The 24,936-nt window shown below is 56.0% G+C and overlaps 1 protein-coding gene across 1 annotated transcript; it reads left to right on the forward strand.

Moving 5' to 3' along the window:
- The first annotated feature begins 668 nt into the window (after window positions 1-668).
- Window positions 669-24,573, forward strand: LOC102570594 (IgGFc-binding protein). Its single transcript, XM_059718133.1, has 15 exons — window positions 669-720; window positions 2,115-3,338; window positions 7,985-12,057; window positions 12,127-12,267; window positions 12,586-12,849; window positions 14,389-14,763; window positions 15,794-16,367; window positions 16,770-17,365; window positions 18,271-18,835; window positions 19,551-20,152; window positions 20,766-21,339; window positions 21,797-21,996; window positions 22,391-22,771; window positions 23,559-23,847; window positions 24,548-24,573. The coding sequence occupies exons 1-15, from the start codon at window positions 669-671 to the stop codon at window positions 24,571-24,573; spliced, it is 9,936 nt and encodes a 3,311-aa protein (XP_059574116.1).
- The last annotated feature ends 363 nt before the right edge of the window (window positions 24,574-24,936 follow it).

A 24,936-nucleotide genomic window follows, 5' to 3' on the forward strand; every position in this document is an offset into this window, starting at 1 on the left:
CTAGATGAGGGGAAGCCAATCTGAAGTACACGTGTCAAACAGAACATGGGCAGCCTCTGTGCGTGTCACATGGCAGATTAGGAAAGGGAAGGGCAGTATGGGGTAGGCAGGGCAGAGAGTAGAGAGCAGAGCAACAATTGGGGCAGGGAGCAGAAAGCAGAGCAGTGGATGGAGCAGGGAGCAGATAGCAAAGCTGCAGACTAGGCAAGGGAAGGGGATCAGAGCAGCCCTGGCCTGGCCTGGACAAATGGACCCACAGGCCCTTGGGCATGTAGCTGCCCCCTGGTGGCAGGAGCTGGGGTTCTGGGGACCCAGGCTGTGGAGAGGGCGCCACCCCCATGGACTGCACCATGCAGCCAATCAGCAGGAGGCTCCACCCCCCAGCCCAGGGCAGTGGACAGGCTGCTGCCCAGGGGTGTGTTCCTTACCCTATTGGCCACAGCCACAGCCCTGGAGGCTACAAAAACTGGGGGGACCCAGACAGGGTGACAGTCAGGCGGCCCCCGCAGGTGAGTGCGGGGCGTTCCTGCATAGGATCCCGGACACCGGGGTTCTCTCCCAGCTCTGGGAGGGGAGTGGGGCCTAGGGGGTGAGAACAGGGGGGTCCTGGGAGCCCGGACGCCTGGGTTCCAGCGTCCTTCCCCATTGCTCCCCACTGTGTTGCAGACATGGGGGCTCTCCGGGTGATCCTGCTTGTGGCCTGGCTGGCTCTCCAATGCGGTGAGTTGTGGGGGATCCCGGTCCCTTTTTGGGGGGAGGATTCTGGACCCTTGTCCTCCCAGCCCCCACCTCTCCAATTCCCTGCCCTCCTTGGGGTTCCCATGGGGCTGGCAGAAACTTCTCTTACCTTATTTCCTCATTGATAACATGCTTGCTAATTTCCAGCAGCTCTGGCCGGGGGTGCGTGTTGAACGTGAGATAATATGGTAACTCTTTTATGCCCGTGGAGGTGTTGGGGAGGGGGTCTGCCACCCCATTAGACCTCACGGCCTTTGACCTTGCCTGGCAAGGGGACTAGGATTGGTCAGTGTATCCCATTGGCTGTCCATGAGTTCTCCCCAGTCACCCCAGTCCAAATCAAGATCCAGGCTACTATAGTCCGAGTCACGTCACCTGTTTACATCGGTGTAGTTCATACCATTTTCGGAGGCTGATATAAATGACCCCTCCCGAGAGCGGACAGACAGATGGCCAGCCCAGGACAGGGCCTCGCCCCTCGATGGCACATAGCAGGGGAAAGCCCCTTGCCTTGGCACAGGGTTGCCCCTGAATATGCCCTGGACAGACGGCACCTACTCCAGGGTCAGTTCCAGAGGGGTGGGCACACCTTGATTTTCTCTGGGTTGCTAACCGTACATCTATCCATCATCCATCTATCCGCATACTCTCTTCCATCCGTTCAGCTATCCGTTATCTTTCCATCCACATACTCTCTTCCTTCCATCCATCCATCCTTATACTCTGTTGCTATCCTTCTTTCCATCCGTCTTTCCATCCCTGTATTCTCCTCAATTCATCTGTCCATTTATTCCTGTGCTGGCATCCTTCCTTCCTTCCTTCCATCCATCCTTCCATCAGTCTATCCACACTATCTCCTTCCAACCATCCATACATCCCTATACACTGTTACTATCCATCCATCCATCTTCATATTCTCTTCCATCCATCGTTCTATCTCCATACTCTCTCCTACCCATCCTTCCATCCATTCATCCATCCCTACACTCACTTCCATCCATCCCCATATTCTCTCCTTGCCAACCATCCATTCCTCCCTCCCTCCCCATATTCCCTTCCTTCCTTCCTTCCTTTCTTCCATGCCCGTATTCTCTTCCACCCATTTTAGCTGGCTATTGCGGCATCAGAGTACGTTCCCCTGGTAGAACTCACTGGTAGAACTGGGGTAGGTCAGTCTATCCTGCCCCTCCCCCCCGAGTTAGCACTGATATAATGGCAGGTTACGCTGGTCTCCTGCATCCAATCCCTTCTCCTGGGATGAATTCAGTCTAGGAGCCTGGAGGGCTCAGCTGTGATTCCCAACACACAAGAGAGAAGCTCTGGGAATCTGATGGGTGAGACCACTCATCTGTGGTGCCTCCCATGTGTCCCCACAGGCATGGCCACTGGGGGTCCCCAGGGCAGATACTTCGTCACGGCCTTCCTAGAGAACGGGATGCCAAAAGTCGCCGGGCACTTCAAGCTCTTCCTCATTGGCTACCACGACGCCACATCTGTCACCGTGACCATCCCCAAGTCCAAATTCCGGGAAGTGGTGGCCCTCCATCGGAAGCAGGTGGTGACGGTGCAACTCCCGAGCCATGTACAGATGGTGGGCACCAACATCTTCCCCAGCACCGTGGTAGTCAAGTCCTCCAAGCTGATCTCAGTGATGTCCCTCAACTCCAAGGAGACGTCCACAGAGACTACAATTGTCTACCCCCTGTTTTTCCTGGGGAAAAAATACTTTGTGATCACGCCCACTGGGCACCCCACAGGGTCCTTCCAGGAGTTTGCCGTGGTGGCCTGTCAGCAGGCCACCAACGTGGACATCTACCTCCGTGGCCAGGTGACTTTCAAAGGTCAAGTCTACCCCGCTGGCAGCAAGCTCCATGTGTCCCTAAAGCCCTTCCAAACCATCCAGCTCCAGAGCACGAATGACCTCTCGGGCACCAAGGTCCTCTCCCAGAAGCCCGTGGCCGTATTGGCCGGCCACACCTGCATCTGGTCCCACAACCACTGCCAGCATGTGATGGAGCAGTTGCTGCCGGTGAGCCAATGGGGCAAGACCTTTGCCGTGGTGCCCCTCTCCTTCCAGTCCACCCATGCTGTGGCCTTTGTGGTGGCCCACCAAGCCACATTGCTCCAGATACAGGCTGGCCCCAAGCAGAAGATGCTATGGCTACAAGCTGGGGAGGTGAAGAAGCTGGCGGTGAAGCTGGCCAAGCCACTGTACCTCACTGCTGATGCTGGGATCCAGGTGATCTTCTACTCCTTGGGGAGCGTCAAGGCTGGGGTTCCCTATGAGCCCTTCCTCTCCCAGGTGCCCGCCCTCCGAAACTATGCCAAGTCCTACTATGTGCTGGGCCGCTTGGGCATCCACAACATGGCCATCATCATCACCAAGAGCTACACCACCGGCCAGCTCACCTTCGACCACCAACCCCTGCGCCAGCTGCAGTGGCAACCCATTCCCGGGTCAGGGTATTCGTGGGCGGAGTATCGCTTCAGCCGGAAGCAGAAGGTCCATGTTCTCAAGCACCCTGGTGCCCCCTTCGGTGTCCTCAGTATCGGCATCGCCGACCACATCACCCACGGCACCGTCGCCTTTGCCAACGCCCGTAAGTACCCAAGCGCTGACGGTGGGCAGCCAAAACCACGCCTTCAGTCGGGCTCCCTATTGATCTCCCTCTTGGTTTGTGCCCATTCACACCCTCTGTCTGTCTGTCTATCTCACTGTTCCTAGGCAGGCTCTGTCTATCCATCCATCAGTCTCCGTTCTCTGCATCTATCCCTCCATCCCCGCACACTGGTGCTGTTTATCCAGCCACCCACCACTATTCACTCTAGTAACCTAGTTATCCATCCATCCCCAAACCGAACCTTTATCCATCCATCCATCCATCCATCCATCCACCTATCTATACCCATACACACCCTCTGTCCATCCATCCATCCATCTATCCATCCATCCTTCCCCACACACACCCTTTATCCATCCATCCATCCATCTCCATTTGGTGACCAAGTCACAAAATGCTTAGATGCAGGGGACAAGGTAAATGTCATCTACCTGGATTTTAAGAAAGCCTTTGATATGGTATCTCATCCTATTCTTGTAAATAAACTGAGCAGCTGTGACTTAGGTGATTACACGGTCAGGTGGGTGGAAAATTGGCTAATGGGATGCACCTTGAAAGTGGTGGTGGACAGGTCGGCATCAACCTGGAAAGATGTGGGCAGTGGAGTTCCCCAAGCTTCGGTCCTTGGACCAGTGCTGTTCAATGTCTTCATCAGTGACGTGGATAAGGGCATGGAGAGCACTCTGTCCAAATTCACAGATGACACCAAATTATGGGGTAAAGTAAACACACTAGCAGGCAGGGAATGAATCCAGGTGGATCTGGACAAATTAGAGAAGTGGGCAGAACAGAATAGGATGCAATTCAACAAGGACAAGTTTTTTGTTCAGAGTGCTGCACCTAGGGAGAAGGAGTCACCAGCACACTCACAGGCTGGGGGATGACCCTCTCAGCAGCTCTGTACCAGAATGGGATCTCAGAGTCATAGCTGACTCCAAGATGAACATGAGTAGTCAATGTGATGAAGTGATCAGTAAGGCTAACCACACTTTATCATGCATTAGCAGGTACATCACAAACAGGTCCAGGGTGGTGATACTTCCCCTCTATGCGGCACTGGTGAGGCCGCAGTTGGAGTACTGCGTCCAGTTTTGAGCGCTGTACTTCAAGGGAGATGTGGACAACCTGAAGAAGTTTCAAAGGAGGGCCACTCGTATGGCTAGGAGCCTGCAGGCAAGGCCCTACGAGGAGAGATTGAAGGACCTGAATCTTTTCAGCCTCCACAAGAGAAGGCTAAGAGGGGATCTTGTGGCTTTCTACAAATTCATTGGGGGGGACATCAAGGGATAGGAGATGCTCTGTTTACCAGGGCAACCCTTGGAGTAACTAGAAATAATGGCCACAACTGACAGTGAGCAGATTCAGGCTAGACATCAGGAAGAACTTATTTATGTTAAGGGTGGCCAGAATCTGGAATGGGCTTCCAAGGGAGGTGATGCTCTCCCCTACCTTGATGGTCTTTAAGAGTAAACTGGGCAAGCACCTCGCTGGGGTCATCTGACCCCAGTTCTCTTTCCTGCCTGTGGCAGGGGGTCAGACGTGATGATCTGCTGAGGTCCCTTCTGACCCTAATATCTATGAATCTATGTTACTGTATTGCTATCCATCATTCTATCTCCGTATATTGTTCCCATCCATCCATCCATCCACCCACCCACCCCTCCATCCATCCACCCATCCATCCTCAAACACTGTTGTTATCAATCCATCCATCCCTGTACACCCTCTGTGTGTCTGTGCCCACCCACCCCTTCTGTGTAGCTAGCTCCAGTATTTGTGTCCATCCATCCATACACCTTCTGTGTGTCTGTCCTCATCCACCCCTTCAGCCTAGCTCATTAGCTCTCTGTTTATTCACTTCCATTATCTATCTGTCTGTCTATCTAGCCATCCCTGATTCAGTCGCTCTTTCTACCTATCTGTCTATCCATTCCCACACAGCCCCTCTCTCTCCATCCCTCCCCATATGCTGTTGTTGTTCATCTGTCCATCCACCCATCCAGCCACCATTAGTCACTCTCTGTGTACCCATCTGTGTGCCCTCAGTCCTTCCATGTGTGCCCACAAACACCCTTGGTTCATAGATTCATAGATTCATAGATGTTAGGGTCGGAAGGGACCTCAATAGATCATCGAGTCCGACCCCCTGCATAAGCAGGAAAGAGTGCTGGGTCTAGATGACCCCAGCTAGATGCATATCCAACCTCCTCTTGAAGACCCCCAGGGTAGGGGAGAGCACCACCTCCCTTGCTGAGGGGAAATCAGCACAGGTTCGTGGCAGGCAGATCGTGCCTGACCAATCTAGTCTCTTTTTATGACCAGGTTACAAAACGCCTGGACACAGGAGGAGGGGTGGATGTCATATACTTAGACTTCAGGAAGGCCTTCGATACGGTATCCCACCCCATACTGGTGAACAAGTTAAGAGGCTGTGACTTGGATGACTACACAGTCCAGTGGGTGGCGAATTGGCTGGAGGGTCACACCCAGAGAGTCGTGGTGGATGGGTCGGTCTCGACCTGGAAGGGTGTGGGCAGTGGGGTCCCACAGGGCTCGGTCCTTGGACCGATACTTTTTAATGTCTTCATCAGCGACTTGGACGAGGGAGTGAAATGTACTCTGTCCAAGTTTGCAGATGACACAAAGCTATGGGGAGAAGTGGACACGCCGGAGGGCAGGGAACAGCTGCAGGCAGACCTGGATAGGTTGGACAAGTGGGCAGAAAACAACAGAATGCAGTTCAACAAGGAGAAATGCAAAGTGCTGCACCTAGGGAGGAAAAATGTCCAGCACACCTACAGCCTAGGGAATGACCTGCTGGGTGGCACAGAGGTGGAAAGGGATCTTGGAGTCCTAGTGGACTCCAAGATGAACATGAGTCGGCAGTGTGACAAAGCCATCAAAAAAGCCAATGGCACTTTATCGTGCATCAGCAGACGCATGATGAATAGGTCCAAGGAGGTGATACTTCCCCTCTATCGGGCGCTGGTCAGACCGCAGTTGGAGTACTGCATGCAATTCTGGGCGCCACACTTCAAGAAGGATGAGGATAACCTGGAGAAGGTCCAGAGAAGGGCCACTCGTATGGTTAAGGGCCTGCAGACCAAGCCCTACGAAGAGAGACTAGAGAAACTGGACCTTTTCAGCCTCCGCAAGAGAAGGTTGAGAGGCGACCTTGTGGCTGCCTATAAGTTCATCATGGGGGCACAGAAGGGAATTGGTGAGGATTTATTCACCAAGGCACCCCCGGGGGTTACAAGAAATAATGGCCACAAGCTAGCAGAGAGCAGATTTAGATTGGACATTAGGAAGAACTTCTTCACAGTTCGAGTGGCCAAGGTCTGGAACGGGCTCCCAAGGGAGGTGGTGCTCTCCCCTACCCTGGGGGTCTTCAAGGGGAGGTTGGATATGCATCTAGCTGGGGTCATCTAGACCCAGCACTCTTTCCTGCCTATGCAGGGGGTCGGACTCGATGATCTATTGAGGTCCCTTCCGACCCTAACATCTATGGATCTATGAATCCCCTTACACTGTTGCCATCCATCCAGCTAGCCAGCCAGCCAGCCATTCCCATACACCCTCTTTGTGTCTGTCCCCATCCACCCCTTCTAACCTGCTCTCTACTGGTCTGCCTGTCAATCCATGCCTAATCACACCCTTCATCGATCAATCGATCAGTCTGTCTGTCTGTCTAGCTTGCCATCCCCATGGACACCCTCTGTCTATCCTTCTGTCCATTGCTATTCACCCCTAGGTATCTGTCCATCCCCTAGAGATGTACCTGTAGTAACAGTGTATGGGGATGGATGGATGGATGGATGGATGGATGGATGGATGGATGGATGGGGTGTGGAGATGGAGGGATGGATCTATAACTACAAACACTCTCTATTTTTCTGTTTCTCTATCTATTTCTCTCTCCATCCCCACACACCCCATTTATATGTCCATCCATCCTTCCATCCATCCACCTGCCCTAAGCTACTGCCATCCATCCATCCACCCCAGAGATCTCTGCACTTCTTCATCCATCAGTCCACCCATCCCAGAGATCTCCACACTTCATCCAACCATCCATCCATTCATCCACCCCAGAGATCTCCACATATCTCCATCCATCCATCCATCTGTCCATCCACCCCAAGGATCTCCGTACTTCTCCATCCATCCAGCCATCCAGCCATCCCTCCCTCCCTCCCTCCCTCCCTCCCCATACTCCCCTCTCTCTCTGTACGTCATTTCTCCTTTCTCCTCTCTTTCTTTTCTCTCCTCTTTTCTCCCTCCCTCCCTCTCCTCCCTCTCTCATTCCCCCCTGGATCCTCATGCTGTGGTGGGCAGGACCCCCCAGGCCACAGAAGAACACTCACTACCTCAACAATCATATTCCCCCTCCTCCCCGCACACCCCTCCACCGGCCACCCCCAGCCACCTACCATGGCCTGACACGGTGGTGGCCAGGCCTAGCAGCCAGCTTTGGATGCAGGCCAGGAGGGTTGCACAGAAATACACCGCCTGCTCCCAGCCTACCACATGTGAGGATGATGCCAGGCCCCCAAAGGGACCAATAGGTCATCATCTTCCCTGGGAAAGGTGGCAATAAAATCCCCTTCTTCTCCATTTCTCAGCTCCGAAGTCCCAGGGAAGACATGGACGGGGCCTTTGCAGCCACATCCAGTGCTCCAGTGGGCAAAGGTGTGTGGAGAAAGACGGGTACCTGCAGTGTGTGCCAGCCCACGCCAGCTGCAGCGCTGTCCACTGCAGCCATGGGACCGAGTGCCGGATCCTGGGGGGCTACCCCAAGTGTGTCCACCAAAGGCCAGGATGTAGTGATATCCAGTGCCATAAAGGCACCACATGCCAGATCATCAATGGGTATCCCAAGTGTGTCCACCAGACACCCACGTGCCAGGACATTCATTGCCACAAGGGTAAAGTGTGCAAGATAGTGGATGGATACCCGAAGTGTGTCCACCGGGCACCCACCTGTCAGGACATCCATTGCCATAAAGGTGCCATGTGCCAGATCATCGATGGGTTTCCCAAGTGTGTCCAACGTGCACCCACTTGCAGTAACATCCATTGCCACAAGGGCAAAGTGTGCAAAATGGTGGATGGATACCCAAAGTGTGTCTACCAGGCACCCACCTGCCAGGACATCCATTGTCACAAGGGCAAAGCATGCAAGATAGTAGACGGATACCCAAAGTGTATCCACCAAGCACCCACCTGCCTTGACATCCATTGCCACAAGGGTAAAGTGTGCAAGGTAGTGGATGGATACCCGAAGTGTGTCCACCGGGCGCCCACCTGCCAGGATGTCCATTGCCACAAGGGTAAAGTGTGCAAGGTAGTGGATGGATACCCGAAGTGTGTCCCCTGGGCACCCACCTGCCAGAACATCCATTGCCATAAAAGTGCCACGTGCCAGATCATCGATGGGTTTCCCAAGTGTGTCCAGCGCACACCCACATGCGGTGACATCCATTGCCACAAGGGCAAAGTGTGCAAGATAGTGGATGGGTACCCAAAGTGTGTCCACCGGGCACCCACCTGTCAGGACATCCATTGCCATAAAGGTGCCACGTGCCAGATCATTGATGGGTTTCCCAAGTGTGTTCAGCGCACACCGACATGTAGTGACATCCATTGCCACAAGGGCAAAGTGTGCAAGATTGTGGATGGGTACCCAAAGTGTGTCCACCGGGCACCCACCTGCCAGGACATCCATTGCCATAAAGGTGCCACGTGCCAGATCATTGATGGGTTTCCCAAGTGTGTCCAGCACACACCCACATGTAGTGACATCCTTTGCCACAAGGGCAAAATGTGCAAGATAGTGGATGGATACCCGAAGTGTATCCACCGGGCGCCCACCTGCCAGGACATCCATTGCCATAAAGGTGCCACGTGCCAGATCATTGATGGGTTTCCCAAGTGTGTCCAGCACACACCCACATGTAGTGACATCCATTGCCATAAGGGCAAAGTGTGCAAGATAGTGGATGGGTACCCAAAGTGTGTCCACCGGGCACCCACCTGCCAGGACATCCATTGCCATAAAAGTGCCACATGCCAGATCATCGATGGGTTTCCCAAGTGTGTCCAGCGCACACCCACATGTACTGACATCCATTGCCACAAGGGCAAAGTGTGCAAGATAGTAGATGGATACCCAAAGTGTGTCCACCGGGCGCCCACCTGCCAGGACATCCATTGCCATAAAGGTGCCACGTGCCAGATCATTGATGGGTTTCCCAAGTGTGTCCAGCGCACACCCACATGTAGTGACATCCATTGCCATAAGGGCAAAGTGTGCAAGATAGTGGATGGATACCCGAAGTGTGTCCACCGGGCACCCACCTGCCAGGACATCCATTGCCATAAAAGTGCCACATGCCAGATCATCGATGGGTTTCCCAAGTGTGTCCAGCGCACACCCACATGTATTGACATCCATTGCCACAAGGGCAAAGTGTGCAAGATAGTAGATGGATACCCAAAGTGTGTCCACCGGGCGCCCACCTGCCAGGACATCCATTGCCATAAAGGTGCCACGTGCCAGATCATTGATGGGTTTCCCAAGTGTGTCCAGCGCACACCCACATGTAGTGACATCCATTGCCATAAGGGCAAAGTGTGCAAGATAGTGGATGGATACCCGAAGTGTGTCCACCGGGCACCCACCTGCCAGGACATCCATTGCCATAAAAGTGCCACATGCCAGATCATCGATGGGTTTCCCAAGTGTGTCCAGCGCACACCCACATGTACTGACATCCATTGCCACAAGGGCAAAGTGTGCAAGATAGTAGATGGATACCCAAAGTGTGTCCACCGGGAGCCCACCTGCCAGGACATCCATTGCCATAAAGGTGCCACGTGCCAGATCATCGATGGGTTTCCCAAGTGTGTCCAGCACACACCCACATGCGGTGACATCCATTGCCACAAGGGCAAAGTGTGCAAGATAGTGGATGGGTACCCAAAGTGTGTCCACCGGGCACCCACCTGCCAGGACATCCATTGCCATAAAGGTGCCACGTGCCAGATCATTGATGGGTTTCCCAAGTGTGTCCAGCGCACACCCACATGTAGTGACATCCATTGTCACAAGGGCAAAGCGTGCAAGATCGTGGATGGATACCCAAAGTGTGTCCACCGGGCACCCACCTGCCAGGACATCCATTGCCATAAAGGTGCCATGTGCCAGATCATCGATGGGTTTCCCAAGTGTGTCCAACACACACCCACATGTAGTGACATCCATTGCCACAAGGGCAAAGTGTGCAAGGTAGTGGATGGGTACCCGAAATGTATCCACCGGGCACCCACGTGTAGTGATATCCACTGCCACAAAGGTGCTGTGTGCCAGATCATTGATGACTTTCCCAAGTGTATCCAGCACACACTCACTTGCAGTGACATCCATTGCCACAGGGGCAGAGTGTGCAAGGTAGTGGATGGGTACCCTAAGTGTGTCCACCGTAGGCCCACTTGTAATGACATCTATTGCCATAAAGGCACCGTGTGCCAGATCATTGATGGATTCCCCAAGTGTACCCAACGTGTGCCCACCTGCAGTGACATTATTTGTCACAAGGGCACTGTGTGCAAGGTAGTGGATGGGTACCCAAAGTGCATCCACCATAGGCCCACTTGCAATGACATCTACTGCCATAAAGGCGCCGTGTGCCAGATTACCGATGGGTTCCCCAGGTGCATCCAACATGTGCCCACCTGCAGTGACATCCATTGCCACAAGGACACCATTTGCAAGGTAGTTCATGGATATCCAAAGTGTGTCCGTGTGCCCACCTGCAGTGACATGCACTGCTATAAAGGCACTGTGTGCCAAATTATTGATGGTTTCCCCAAGTGTATCCAGCATGTGCCCACCTGCAGTGACATCTATTGCCACAAAGACACCATATGTCAGATCATCAATGGATTCCCTAAGTGTGTCCAGCATGTGCCCACATGCAGTGACATCTTTTGCCATAAAGGTACCATGTGCCAGATTGTGGGTGGAATCCCAAAGTGCATCCCACGTGTACCCACCTGCAGTGACATCTATTGCCACAAAGGCACCGTGTGCCAGATCATTGATGGAGTCCCCAAGTGTGTCCAGCGTGTGCCCACCTGCAGCGACATCCATTGCCATAAAAGTACTGTGTGCCAGATTGTGGGTGTAATCCCCAAGTGTATCCCACGTGTGCCCACCTGCAGTGACATCTATTGCCACAAAGGCACCATCTGCCAGGTCATTGATGGAGTCCCCAAGTGTGTCCAGCGTGTGCCCACCTGCAGCGACATCCATTGCCATAAAAGTACTGTGTGCCAGATTGTGGGTGGAATTCCCAAGTGCGTCCCACGTGTGCCCACCTGCAGTGACATCTATTGCCACAAAGGCACCATCTGCCAGATCATTGATGGATTCCCCAAATGCATCCAGCGTGTGCCCACCTGCAGTGACATCCATTGCCATAAGGGTACCGTGTGCCAGATTGTGCGTGGAATCCCCAAGTGCGTCCCACGTGTGCCCACCTGCAGTGACATCTATTGCCACAAAGGCACCATCTGCCAGGTCATTGATGGATTCCCCAAGTGTGTGCAGCGTGTGCCCACCTGCAGCGACATCCATTGCCATAAAGGTACCGTGTGCCAGATTGTGGGTGGAATCCCCAAGTGCGTCCCACGTGTGCCCACCTGCAGTGACATCTATTGCCACAAAGGCACCGTGTGCCAGATCATTGATGGATTCCCCAAGTGTGTCCAGCGTGTGCCCACCTGCAGCGACATTCATTGCCATAAAGGTACCGTGTGCCAGATTGTGGGTGGAATCCCCAAGTGTATCCAACGTGTTCCCACGTGCAGAGACATCTACTGTCACCAGGGCACCGTGTGCCAAGTCATTGATGGCTTTCCCAAATGCGTGCAGCATGTGCCCACCTGCCGCGACATCCAGTGCCATAAAGGCACCGTGTGCCAGATCATTGATGGATTCCCCAAGTGCTCCTCCGCCCCGCATCCCTGCCTCCACTTCCCCTGCCCGGCAGGTGCTGCCTGTGGGCTGGTCCAGGGCCAGCCCACCTGCGTGCCGTCATCATCCTGCCACCAGTTCCAGTGCAAGGGTGGCACCATGTGCAAGGTGGTAGATGGGGCGCCCCGGTGCCTCCCGCCGCTGACGTGCCGCCACGTGCACTGCAAGGACCGGCGCGTGTGTAAGGTGGTGCACGGCTGGCCCAAGTGTGTGCACATGTTCCGGTCAGCCCCACTGCCACCACCGTCTTGTGCAGCAATCCTTTGTATCCTGGGCACCACGTGCCAGGTCCTCAATGGCATGCCCACATGTGTGCCCCATACCCAGCCCTGCCATGGGATCCACTGCCCAGTGGGCACTGTGTGCCGGGTCTTGGACGGCATCCCCCAGTGCATTTCTCAGAAGCCCTCATGCCACGGGATCCACTGTGGGGCGGGCACCAAGTGTCAAGTGGTGGATGGGGTCCCCACCTGCGTGCCCCCTGTGCCTCCCTGCCATGGTGTGAAGTGTGAGGATGGCAGCGTGTGCCGCACAGTGAATGGACAGCCCAAGTGTGTTCCCCCTACACCTTCCTGCCATAGAGTCCAGTGCAGGACGGGAAGCAAGTGCCAGCTGGTGGATGGGGTCCCCACCTGCGTGCCACGCATGCCCTCATGCTATGGTGTCCAGTGCCAGGCTGGCTCCAAATGCAAGGTTTTGCATGGTGTGCCCATGTGTGTGCCCCACGTCCCCTCATGCCATGGTTTCCCATGCCAGACTGGCTTCAAGTGCAAGGTGGTGAATGGCGTGCCCACATGTGTGCCTCACATCCCCTCATGCCATGGTTTCCCATGCCAGACTGGCTCCAAGTGTAAGGTGGTCAATGGCGTGCCCACATGTGTGCCCCATGTCCCCTTGTGCCATGGTTTCCCATGCCAGACTGGTTCCAAGTGCAAGGTGATAAATGGCGTGCCCACATGTGTGCCCCATGTCTCCTCCTGCCACAGGGTCCAGTGCCAGGCTGGCTCCACATGCAAGATTTTGCATGGGATGCCCACATGTGTGCCCCATATCTCCTCCTGTCATGGCGTCCAGTGCGAACAGGGCAGCACATGCAAGGTGGTGAATGATGTGCCCACGTGTGTACCCCATGTCTCATCCTGCCACAGCATCCACTGCCATGAGAGCACTACATGCAAGATTTTGCATGGTGTGCCCACATGCGTACCTCACGTCTCTTCCTGTCATGGGGTCCCGTGCCAAGCTGGATCCAAATGCAAGATGGTGAATGACGTACCCACATGCATGCCTCATGTCCCCTCCTGCCATGGCATCCCATGCCAGGCCGGCTCCAAGTGCAAGGTTTTGCATGGCGTGCCCATGTGCGTTCCCCATGCTATGCCCTGCCACAGGATTCACTGCCCAGAAAGCACCACATGCCGAGTTGTGGGTGGCGCACCCCGGTGTGTGCCCCACAAACCATCCTGCCATGGGGTCCAGTGCAGGGAGGGCACCAAGTGTCAAGTGGTGGATGGGGTCCCCATGTGTGTGCCCCCTGTGCCTCCTTGCTATGGTGTTCAGTGCCAGGCTGGCTCCAAGTGCAAGGTGGTGAGTGGTGTGCCCACATGTGTGCCCCACATCTCCTCCTGTCACAGCATCCAGTGCCACATTGGTTCCACGTGCAAGATTTTGCATGAAGTGCCCACGTGCGTGCCCCATGTCCCCTTGTGCCACACTGTCCAATGCCAGGCCGGCTCCAAGTGCAAGGTGCTGAACGGCGTGCCCACATGTGTGCCCCATATCCCCTCATGCCACAACATCCACTGTCAGGACGGCACCACATGCCGCCTCGTGAATGGCTGGCCCCGGTGCCTCCCGAAGAAACCCTCGTGCCAGGGCGTGGCCTGCCAGGCAGGCACCAAGTGCCAAGTGGTGGACGGGGTGCCCACGTGCGTGCCCCACCTGCCCCCCTGCCATGGTGTCCAGTGCCCCATGGGCAAGTTGTGCAAGGTGGTGAATGGGGCACCCAAGTGCGTGCACCTGGCACCCTCATGCGACGGGATCTTGTGCAGAGTGGGCTCCACATGCAAACTCATAAACAGACTGCCCACGTGCGTCCCTGTGACCCGGGCGCAGCCTGTGTGCTGGGCTTCTGGGCACCCACACTACCACACCTTCGATGGGCGCAGCTACGACTTCCAGGGCACCTGCACCTACACGCTGGTGAAGCCGTGTGCCGGCACCACGGCCAAGCTGCCCTCCTTCCACGTCAAGGCCAAGAGCCAGCGGTGCGGTCAGAGCCACGTGTCCTTCGTGAGCCAGGTCACCCTGCTCCTCTATGGCTACGAGATCACCATGGTCAAGTACGAGTACGGACTCGTCCGGGTAAGGGCCTGCGCCCGCGCGGGGAGAGAACACAGGCGTCCGGGTTCCTGATCCCCTTCACCCCCACCCGCCACTGCCCTTCCTGAGCTGGAGGGGAGCCACGTGTCCAGACTTCCACCGCTCCTGCTCTCACGCACCAGACCTAGCTCCTCTCCCAGAGCTAGGGGAGGACCCAGGCATCCGGGCTCCCAGCCTCCATTCTCTGACTCACCAGGCCCCAGTCCCTTCCAGAGCAGGAGAGGACCCAGGCCCATTTGCCCAGTTTGCCCTGGGGCAGGTCCAGGTGTCCTGTCTGGTTTCACGTCATGGCGGGTTGGGTGGTTCTGCCCAGAGGCTAGACAGTGGGTTGCTCTGGGATGGGTTGGATGGGGCTGATCCTGCCTCAGGCACAGGACTCGGCTAGATGGGACGTCTGGAGGTCCCTTTCAACCCTGCTTCTCTATGACTCTACAACTATGACTCTATGACCTCTGAAAGTCCCTTCCAGCCCCTGCTGCTCTATGACCTCTGGAGGTCCCTTCCAACCCTACTTCTCTATGACTATGACTCTATGACCTCTGGAGAGCCCTTCTAGCCCTACTTCTCCATGACTCTATGACTATGACTCTATGACCTCTGGAAGTCCCTTTCAACCCTACGTCTCTAGGACCTCTGGACATCCCTTCCAATCCCACTTCTCTATGACTATGACTCTATGACCTCTGGACGTCCCTTCCAGCCTGACTTCTGTATGACCTCTGCAGCCCAGTTTCTCTATAACTAAAACTCCATGGCCTCTGAAAGTCCCTTCTACCCCTACTTCTCTATAAGTCTGAATCTATGACCCTGGAGGTCCCTGCCAGCCCTACTTCTCTACAGTGATGGCTCTATGAGCTGTAGAGGTCCCTTTCCAGCCCTACTTCTCCATGACTGTATGTCCTCTGGAGGTCCCTTCCAGCCCAACTAGTCTATGATGTCTATGCTAAGTATTTTAAGATTTTCAGGAGCATCTGTAACATTTCCGGCCAACTCTGCTCTCACCCATCCCCAGGTGAACAAGCAAAAGACGCGGCTGCCCATCTCCCTGAAGCATAACAAGCTGTGCCTCCACCACCGGGGTGGACAGCTGGTGGTGGAGACCCGTTTTGGCCTGAAGATCTACTATGACTGGAACTACTACCTGGTGGTCAAGGTGACAAAGGCCTTCCACGGTATGCTATGCGGCCTGTGCGGCAACAACAATGGTGACCCCAGCGATGACTTCTTGACCTCCTCTGGCAGCTTAGCTGTTAGCCCTGTGGCCTTTGGCAAGAGCTGGAAGGTGGACGATGGTGACAACCACTGCCAGCACGGTTGCCATGGCAAATGCAAGGGGTGTTCCCCGAAACTGGTGAAGCGCTATGGGGGGGTAGGCTACTGCGGGCTCATCAAGAAGGCCCCCAATGGGCCCTTCCGGCAGTGCCATGCCCGTGTGGCCCCCAAGCCCTACCTGGCTGACTGCATCGCTGACCTGTGCACCTACGATGGCTACAAACAGATCCTGTGCCGGGCACTGAAGACGTACGCGGATGCCTGCCAGAGAGAAGGTGCCCTGGTGCACAACTGGAGGAAGCATGCTGGTTGTCGTAAGTACCGGCGGCCATGCTGGGCGGTGGGCAGGGTGGGGGGACCCAGATAGATAGATAGATAGATAGATAGATAGATAGATAGATAGATAGATAGAGTGGAGTATGGGGACAGAAAATAAGGGATCATATGTCCATCCATCTGTCCATCCAGCTGTCCATTGCATGGATGGATGGATAGATGGGTACACCCCAACTGCATGTGTATGCATGCACAAATGTGTTACACCCTCCCCCCCCACACCACGGGCCACCTCCGGCCTGCACCCACCTACATGCCCCATTTCCTCAGCAATGCCAGGCATGTGTGTCCTAGCCCCCGATTCTGCCACCAGCTGAGGGCAATTCCCTTCCCCCACCCATATCTGACCCCTCTCCTCCAACTCTTCCTCTTCCCTGCAGCCATGCCCTGCCCGGAGAACAGCCACTATGTGGCCTGCGGCTCAGCCTGCCCTCTCACCTGCAAGAACTTCATCATCCCAGAGAAATGCCGCCTGCCCTGTGTGGAGACATGCCAGTGTAAACCGGGCTACGTGCTGGATGGGGGCCAGTGCATCCCCAAGGAGCGCTGTGGCTGTGCCCACAAAGGCCGTCTCTATGCCCCGGGTGAGCGGTTCTGGGCAGACGACAGATGCCAGCAGGCATGCAAGTGCAACGCGGGTACCCGGAAGGTGACATGCCAGGATGCACGGTGCAAGGAGAGCGAGGAGTGTGGCGTGACAGGTGGCGTGCGTGGCTGCTACCCAACACGCTATGGGACTTGCGCGGCTGTGGGCGAGACCCACTATGTCACCTTCGACGGGCTGCACTATGACTTCTTGGGTACCTGCGTGTACTTGCTGGCCAAGCTGTGCCACCGCTCCAAGGGGCTGCTGCCCTTCCAGGTGCTGGTGCAGAGGGAGCAGCCGAGTGGCAAGGAGGGCAGCGGTGCCACCAAGGTGGTGGAGGTCAAGGTCTACGGGGTGGAGATCACGCTGGCGGCGCATGGGCGCGTCAAGGTGAGGCCACAGGGAGTTGGGCAGGGATGGGGGGGCTTCACATGCCAGTCATCTGTCCGTCCATGTGTCCATCCACCTGTCCATTGCATGCACAGTCCTTCTTTCCTTCCTTCCTTCCATTACAGACACACTCCATCCATCCATCCATCCATCCATCCAGCTGTCCATGCAGCCATCCTCATACACAGCCCTTTCTCCACCAGCCCACCCACCCAGCCACCCATCCTATGTAGACTTTGTCCATCTGCCGACCTGTCCATCCAGCCATTCCCATACACAGCCCTTCATCCACAACCCAGCTAACCAACCAGCCAGCCATGCCATACACACTTGCTTGCTTTCTTCCTTCCTTCCATTGCAAACACACTCTATCCCTCCATCCATCCACACATCCATTGCATGTAGACTCCGTCCACCCATCCATACATCCATCACATACACGGTCCATCCATTCATCTGTTATGTACACAATCCATCCACCCACCGTCCATCCACCCCTATTTTGCATGCACACTCCTAAATAAGTGCTGAGTAACTCCTGAGTATGTAGTAACCCCAGAGTAATGAGTAACCCCTGAGTAAGCAGCCAGTAACCCCAAAGTAAGCAGTGGATAACCTCAGAGCAACCCCCAAGTAAGCATTGAGTAACCCCCAAGTAAGCCAGTAATGCAGGTAACCCCTAAGTAGCACCTAACCCCTGAGTAAGCAGCAAGTAACCGCAGAGTAACCCCTAAGTAAGCAACTAATAACCCCTGAGTAAGCAGGGGGTAACAACTGAATGTGGAGGCAGGGGGGATCCCCAAGCACATCCTGAGCAACTGCTGAGTAAGGAGGGGGCGAGTAAGCCATAAGGACCACCCCGCCACACCCTGCTACTGACACCCGTTCTCCCTCCCCCTCCACAGCTTAACGGCCTGTACATCCACCTGCCCTACTCCATCGAAAACAACAAGATCTCCATCCACTACCGGGGCTGGGACGTAGTGGTGAAGACGGACTTCCGCCTGACCGTGGCCTTTGACGGCAGGAACCACGTGCGGGTGACGCTGCCCAGCACCTATGCGGGCACTGTGTGCGGCCTCTGCGGTAACTTCAATGGGAAGAAGCAGGACGACTTCACAGTGCGCGGGGGGCTCCGGGCCACCTCCCCCGCCACCCTGGGCCGCAGCTGGAAGGTCCGGGACATCCCCGGCTGCGTGGAGGGGGAGAAGGCTGCCTGTAAGGACATGTTCCAGATGGAGCGGCAGCAACGGCAGGAGCAGAAAGTGTGCGGGGTCCTACTGAACCCCAACGGGCCTTTCCGGGGCTGCCACAACCAGGTGCCCCCCGAGGGCTACTTCAAGGACTGTGTCTTTGACCACTGCTCCAAGAAGAGCCTAGCCGTGGTGTGCAACATCCTGGCTGGCTATGCCGCCACCTGCCAGGCTGCCGGCGCCCCCATCCAGCCCTGGAGGACCAAGAATTTCTGCCGTGAGTGATCCCCCTGGGTGGAGACCCCCCAGCCCTGTCCCCATGGACCCCCAATCCTTTCTCTACCCATCCTCAGTGGGGATGGATGGATGGATGGATGGATGGATGGATGGATGGATTCTAAGGAGCCTGGAGACCCCTGGCCCTGTCCCCTCCTCCTCAGTCCCAATGTATGCCAAGGCATCTGGGGACCCAGGCCCAAGCCCTGCCCTCAGACCCCCCTAACCCCAACCTTCATCTTAGCCCAACCCGCAGCCCCAACTCTTAGCCCGCACCTTAACCTTCACCTGGCTATGGACACCTAGCCCCAGGGCACCTGAAGATCCCAACCCCCCAGGCCTTGGGGGCCCTGTCTCCTCACCTGACCTCCCCATCCCACAATCCCAATGCTGACCCTATGGAGAACACAGCCCCCAAGTCCTCACACATGTCCTCAGACCCCCTAGATGCTGCCCCCAACCCTAAGCCACTGCACCCATCGCCAGGGAGCCTGAAGATCCCAGCCCCACAGTGACCCCAGCCCTAACCCAGTCACCAGCCCCCTACCACACTAACCCAACTGTATAACCCGCTCTGGTCCTAGCAACCATAGGCATTCAAACCTGGGGCGGTCGGAGCAGCACACTGGGTCCTCAGCACCCCGGGTTCAAATACCTGTAGTCCTAACGCCTGTTCTTACATTCATAACACTCCCCCTGGCCTTCCCTCACTGCAGGACCATCCTGCCCCAAGAACAGCCACTACGAGGTGTGTGCCCGAGGATGTCCGGCCACCTGCCGCAGCCTCTACTCCCCGGCCCAGTGCCCCACCAAGTGCCGCGAGGGCTGCGTGTGCGACTCAGGCTTCGTGCTCAGCGGCCAGCAGTGCGTGCCCATGTCCCAATGTGGCTGCGTCTACCGGGGTTTCTACTACAAGCCGGGAGAGTCCTTCTACCCCAGTGGGTTCTGCAAGGAACGGTGTCATTGCCAAGCTGGGGGCATCGTGCATTGCCGGGAGTTCTCCTGTGGCCCCAACGAAGAATGCCGGGTGGTGGACGGCATCCAGAAGTGCCACCCCGTGGTGCCCAAGGTGGGCACATGCCAGGCCAATGGGGACCCTCACTACCTCAACTTTGATGGCTATTCCTTTGACTTCCAAGGCAATTGCACCTACGTGTTGGCCCAGAGCTGTGCCCGGAAGGGCTACCTGCCCGCCTTCACCATCAAAGTCCAGAACCAGCGGCTGGGCAAGACCCAAGCAGCCACCACTAAGACGGTGTCTGTCAAGGTCTACAAGCATGTCTTCAGCCTTCAGCGAGGGCACAAAGGCATCATTGTGGTATGGGGCACCAGGAACTAGGGCAGGGCTTGGGAGTTGGGGGGTAGTGAAGGTGTCTTACATAGCCAGGGGGAGGAAAAGAGGGTGAAGGGGTGGAGACAGCAGAGCAGGAAGTGGGGAGATGAAGGATAGATGGGTAGGAGGAAGATAAGCGGGATGGGTGGATGGATGGATGGATGAATGGATGTCAACATGAGTGATTGAGGAAATATGAACAGACAGACAGGTGGGTGGTTGGATGGGCAGATGGATGAATGTGAACAGGAGTGGATGAACAGATGGATGCAGAAGGGGTAGATGGAAAATGGGAAGAAGAGAAAGAATGAACAGGAGTGGATGGATGTCAATGGGACAGGGCAGATAGGGGAGATAGATGGAGAGATGTGGGAAGGAGTGAATGGATGGATGGATGGATGGGTGGATGGATGGATGGATGGATGGATGGATACTATGAATGGATGCTGTGAACAGGAGAAGATGTCTATCTGGACAGCTGGACATGAAGGGACATGGACAAGTGAACTAACATATGGGGTCCTGGGATCCCATCTTGACCAGGGACAACCCCCAGCCCTGGCACCCTCTCATCCTTTCCCTCCCCACCCCTAACTAGGTGGATGGCGTGGCCTTCCAGCTCCCCCTCTGTCTGGAGGGGGGCAACGTGTGCGCCTTCTACCATGGGGCCACAGTGGTGATACGGACAGACTTCGGGCTCAGCGTGACCTTCGACCTCTGGTACCACCTGGCCGTGCGGGTGCCCCAGGCCTACCGCCAGCAGATGTGCGGCCTGTGTGGCAACTACAATGGGCACCGCGCTGATGACTTTGTCAAGCCTGATGGCCGCCCTGCCCGCAACCTCCGGGATTTCGGGGCTTCCTGGAAGGTGCCAGTGCCTGGCATGACCTGCAATGATGGCTGTGCAGGTTTAGTGTGTCCAGCCTGCCACGAGTCTCGCAAGGTCAACTATGTCCATAGCAAGCACTGCGAGATCCTGCGGGCCCGTTATGGGCCCTTCAGTGCCTGCTACTCCACCCTCAACCCCACCATCTTCTTCAACAACTGCGTGCATGACCTCTGCAAGACCACAGGGGACCGGCGTGTGCTCTGCCGGGCCATCCACGCCTATGTGGCCTCCTGTCAGGCTGCCGGCATCAAGATCAAGGCCTGGAGGACCAACAAGTTCTGCCGTGAGTGGGGCCTGTGAGCTGCTGGGTGGAGGGAGGTGTCTGGCTATCCATCAGCTCCACCCTTCTGTGCGGGGTTGGGTGAGAGGTATCTGTGTCCTTCCCTGTGTCCATGTGAGTCTCATCCATCCATCCACCGCATACACGCTCCATCCATCTATCCATCCATCCATCCATCCACCCACCCACAGTATCTCCATTCACCCATCCATCAATCCATTCACCATCCATCACATATATGGCATCCATCCATCCATCCTTCCATCCTTCCATCATCCATAAGCCCTTCTACCTACAGTATCTCCATCCACCCATCCATCAACTCGTCCACCAATCCATCACATGTCTGGCATGCATCCATCCATCCATCCATCCATTCACATCCTCTCGTTACCACTCCTCCTACATCCTCTCCCCCTCCACTAACCCCAGCCCCTCCTTCCTCTCCCTTTCCCTGCAGCCATGAGTTGTCCGGCCAACAGCCACTACTCCCTGTGTGCCAACCCCTGCTCCAGCGGCTGCAAGGCCGTGGCCAAGATCACCCAGTGCCCCAAGACCTGCGCTGAGGGCTGCCAGTGCAACAAAGGCTATGTCCAGGTGGGCCATGCCTGCATCCCCCTCCAGCACTGCCGCTGCTTCCACCAGGGACGCTACTACAAGGTGAGGCCATGGTCGGGTGCAGGAGGGGCCACAGCAGCCCCAGCATGGGGGCACCAAGGGGTGACATGGCATGGGGAGGGAAGTGGGATGGATGGATGGATGGATGGATGGATGGATGGATGGATGGATGGATGGATGGATGTGTACACGGATGAGTGGAAGAGTCGGTGGAAAGATGGGTAAAGAGCTATGGATGGATGGGTGGAGGTGCTGCTATGAAAGCAGAAAAAATCCAACTTTCCATCTTGAGCTCATGGTAGAACCCAGACATCCGGGTTCCCAACCCCACCTGCTGTAACCCCTCCAACCCCCATGCCCTGCCCCCAACCCCCCACCCAGAGCCAGGAAAGGACCCGGGCGCCCTGACCAGCCCTCCATCTTTCTCTTCCGGCAGCCCAGAGAGACGGTGATCACAGCCCACTGCCGGCAGCAGTGCTCATGCAGCCTGCAGACGGGCATGACATGCCGGCCTTTTCAGTGCCCGGCGGGGGCCTCATGCCAGCTAAGCAGTGGGCGCTGGGGCTGTGTGAAACAGGATGGCCTGTGCTCCATCACCCGTGGCGACATCTTTACCACCTTTGATGGCATCTCCGGCAAGATGCCCCCAGACGGCGTTTATGAGATCTCCTCGCTGCTCAGCACCAAGAACAAGGAGTGGTTCCGGGTGGTGGTGGACATCCAGGGATGTCACAAGTGCCCAAGCTCCCGCATCACCACAGTGACCGTCTTCTTCCACCAGCTCACCATCCTGGTCCAGCGAGATGGCAAGGTCTTGGTAAGAAGTCAGCGGAGATGGTCCATCCACCCACCTATCCATCACATGTACAGCATCCACCCATCCATCATATCTACTAGCATCCATTAACCTTCCCACTCATCCTCCCATTCAACCATCTCTCCTCCTCTCCGTTTCTTGTTCCTAACACATCCATGCGCAGCACCTCAACTGTCCATCAATCCACCTGTCCACCCACCTGTCCATCCGCTGGGCTTATGGCGTCCATCCATCTGCTTAGCCATAGGTCCATTCCTCATTCCTAACATAGCTATATGTAACACCTCTAATGTCCATTTGTCTGTCCATCCATCCACCTATCTATCTACCTCTGTACATGCACCTATCCACCTATCCGCCCACCCATCCATCCGTCAAATTGACTCATCCACCCCTTCATCCCTTGCATGTACCTGCCTCCGCCTGCAGCACCCACGTGTCTGTGTCCATCTGCCCGCCCAGTGCCTCGCCCCCTAAATCCACCCACCAGATCTGCCTGCCCTGGGTCTCAGGGCATCTCCTGGCTGTGACTTTGACCCCATGGCAAGACTCAATGTCTCCTGGCTGTGACCTCAGGTCTGGGGGAATCCCAGGGTCTCCCGGCAGTGACCTCAACCCCAGGGGGGGTCTCCCAGCCATGACCTCAGCCCTGAGCAGGTGTCCCAGCCTTGACCTCATCCTCAGGGACATCTCCCAGCCATGACTTTATCCCCTGGAGCATCTCCCAGCCATGACCTCATCCCCAGGGGGGTCTCTGGAACATGACCCCATTTCCTTGCTCCTGCAGGTGAACGGGCACGTGGTGCAGCTGCCAGCTCGGCCCTCGGCAACAGTATCAGTGAAGCTAGCCCAGGACAAAGTGACGGTGGCCCAGGGCAAGGCGCTGCGGGTGCAACTGAGCCGCGGTGGGGATGTGCGGGTGGTGGCTTCAGGGCACCTGGCCAGGAAGCTCTCAGGGGCCTGTGGCAGCTTCAATGGCAACCGCGCTGATGACCTGCGCCTGCCCGATGGCACCGTGGCCCACAGCGTGAGCGAGCTAGTCGGCTACTGGCGCTTCACCGAGACCGTCGTGCATGGTACGGCTCCCACGTGACCCTTCTGCAGCTGCACGGGACCCAGAACCCCCTGCTCTCACCCCCACCCCCCAGTAGTGGAATAGAATGTGTGTGTGTGTGTGTGTGTGTGTGTGTATGATATGCCTGGGTTGTGTTTGGGGGTATGTGTGTCCTCGAGACCTGGGTTGTGTGTCTGTGTGTTAGATGCCTGGGTTGTATATGTGTGCTTGTTTGTCTGAGTTTACGTGTGTGTGTCCCAGATGCCTTGTGTGTGTGTGTGTGTGTCCCGGACACCTAGGGGGGTGGTGTGCACCTGGACACCTAGGTTCTGTGTGTGTGTCTGTGTGTGTGACTGTGTGCCCATCCCAGACAGCTGGGTTTATGTGTGGGTGCGTGTAGGTATGTATGTATATCTGAGGCTTGCATTCCCTGTCCTGAGCAGCAGATGGCAGCAGAAGCCGAGCTGTGATTATGTGTGTATGTGTGTGTGTGTGTGTTGTACACCTGGGTTGTGTATGTGTACGTGTGTGTCTGAATGTGTGTGCATATGTCCTAGATGCCTGTGTTCTGTGTGTGTTTGTATGTGTGCATATCCTGTACGCGCACGTGTGTGTGTGTGTGTGTGTGTGTGTGTGTGTGTGTATGTCCCAGACACCTGGGTTCTCTGTGTATACCCCATGTACCCCGCAGGGACCTGATTGTTTTCTCTCCCTCTTTCCAGGGGACAACAAGGACAAGAAGGACTGACCAGGCCCCAGCACATGGACCCCCCCAGCCTCCAAGACCCCGCTCCCCGCCTGAGACTCCCCTTCCCCTCCATCATGACTTTGCCTCAGTTTCCCCTGAGGCCTTCTGGTCTCCAAGGGTTATTTATATGTGGCTTCCGGTGTGCAGCCAGCTCTGGGGTGGAACAGCTGCATTGAATGCTACAGAAGCTGGAGGCAGTGCTTAGGGCTGAGATGCAGCCAGTTCGGGTGTGACAGTTGGGGAATGGCAGCGTATAATACCCCACTGCAAGGGCTCTTTTAGTGCCCAGATGCAGCCAGCTCAGGGGTGGAGCAGCTGAGGAACAGCAGCATATAACACCCCATAGCAAAGGATCCTCTAGTG

The sequence above is a fragment of the Alligator mississippiensis genome, chromosome 15 (genome assembly GCF_030867095.1).
Source record: "Alligator mississippiensis isolate rAllMis1 chromosome 15, rAllMis1, whole genome shotgun sequence".
NCBI lineage: Eukaryota > Metazoa > Chordata > Crocodylia > Alligatoridae > Alligator > Alligator mississippiensis.

Coding starts and splice junctions, on each gene's coding strand:
- LOC102570594 (XM_059718133.1), top strand. CDS start 669: ATGGGGGCTCTCCGGGTGATCCTGCTTGTGGCCTGGCTGGCTCTCCAA. Junction 12,268..12,585: donor ACCAGGGCACCGTGTGCCAA/GTCATTGATGGC, acceptor CGCGTGTGTAAG/GTGGTGCACGGCTGGCCCAA. Junction 20,153..20,765: donor GGCACAAAGGCATCATTGTG/GTATGGGGCACC, acceptor ACCCCTAACTAG/GTGGATGGCGTGGCCTTCCA.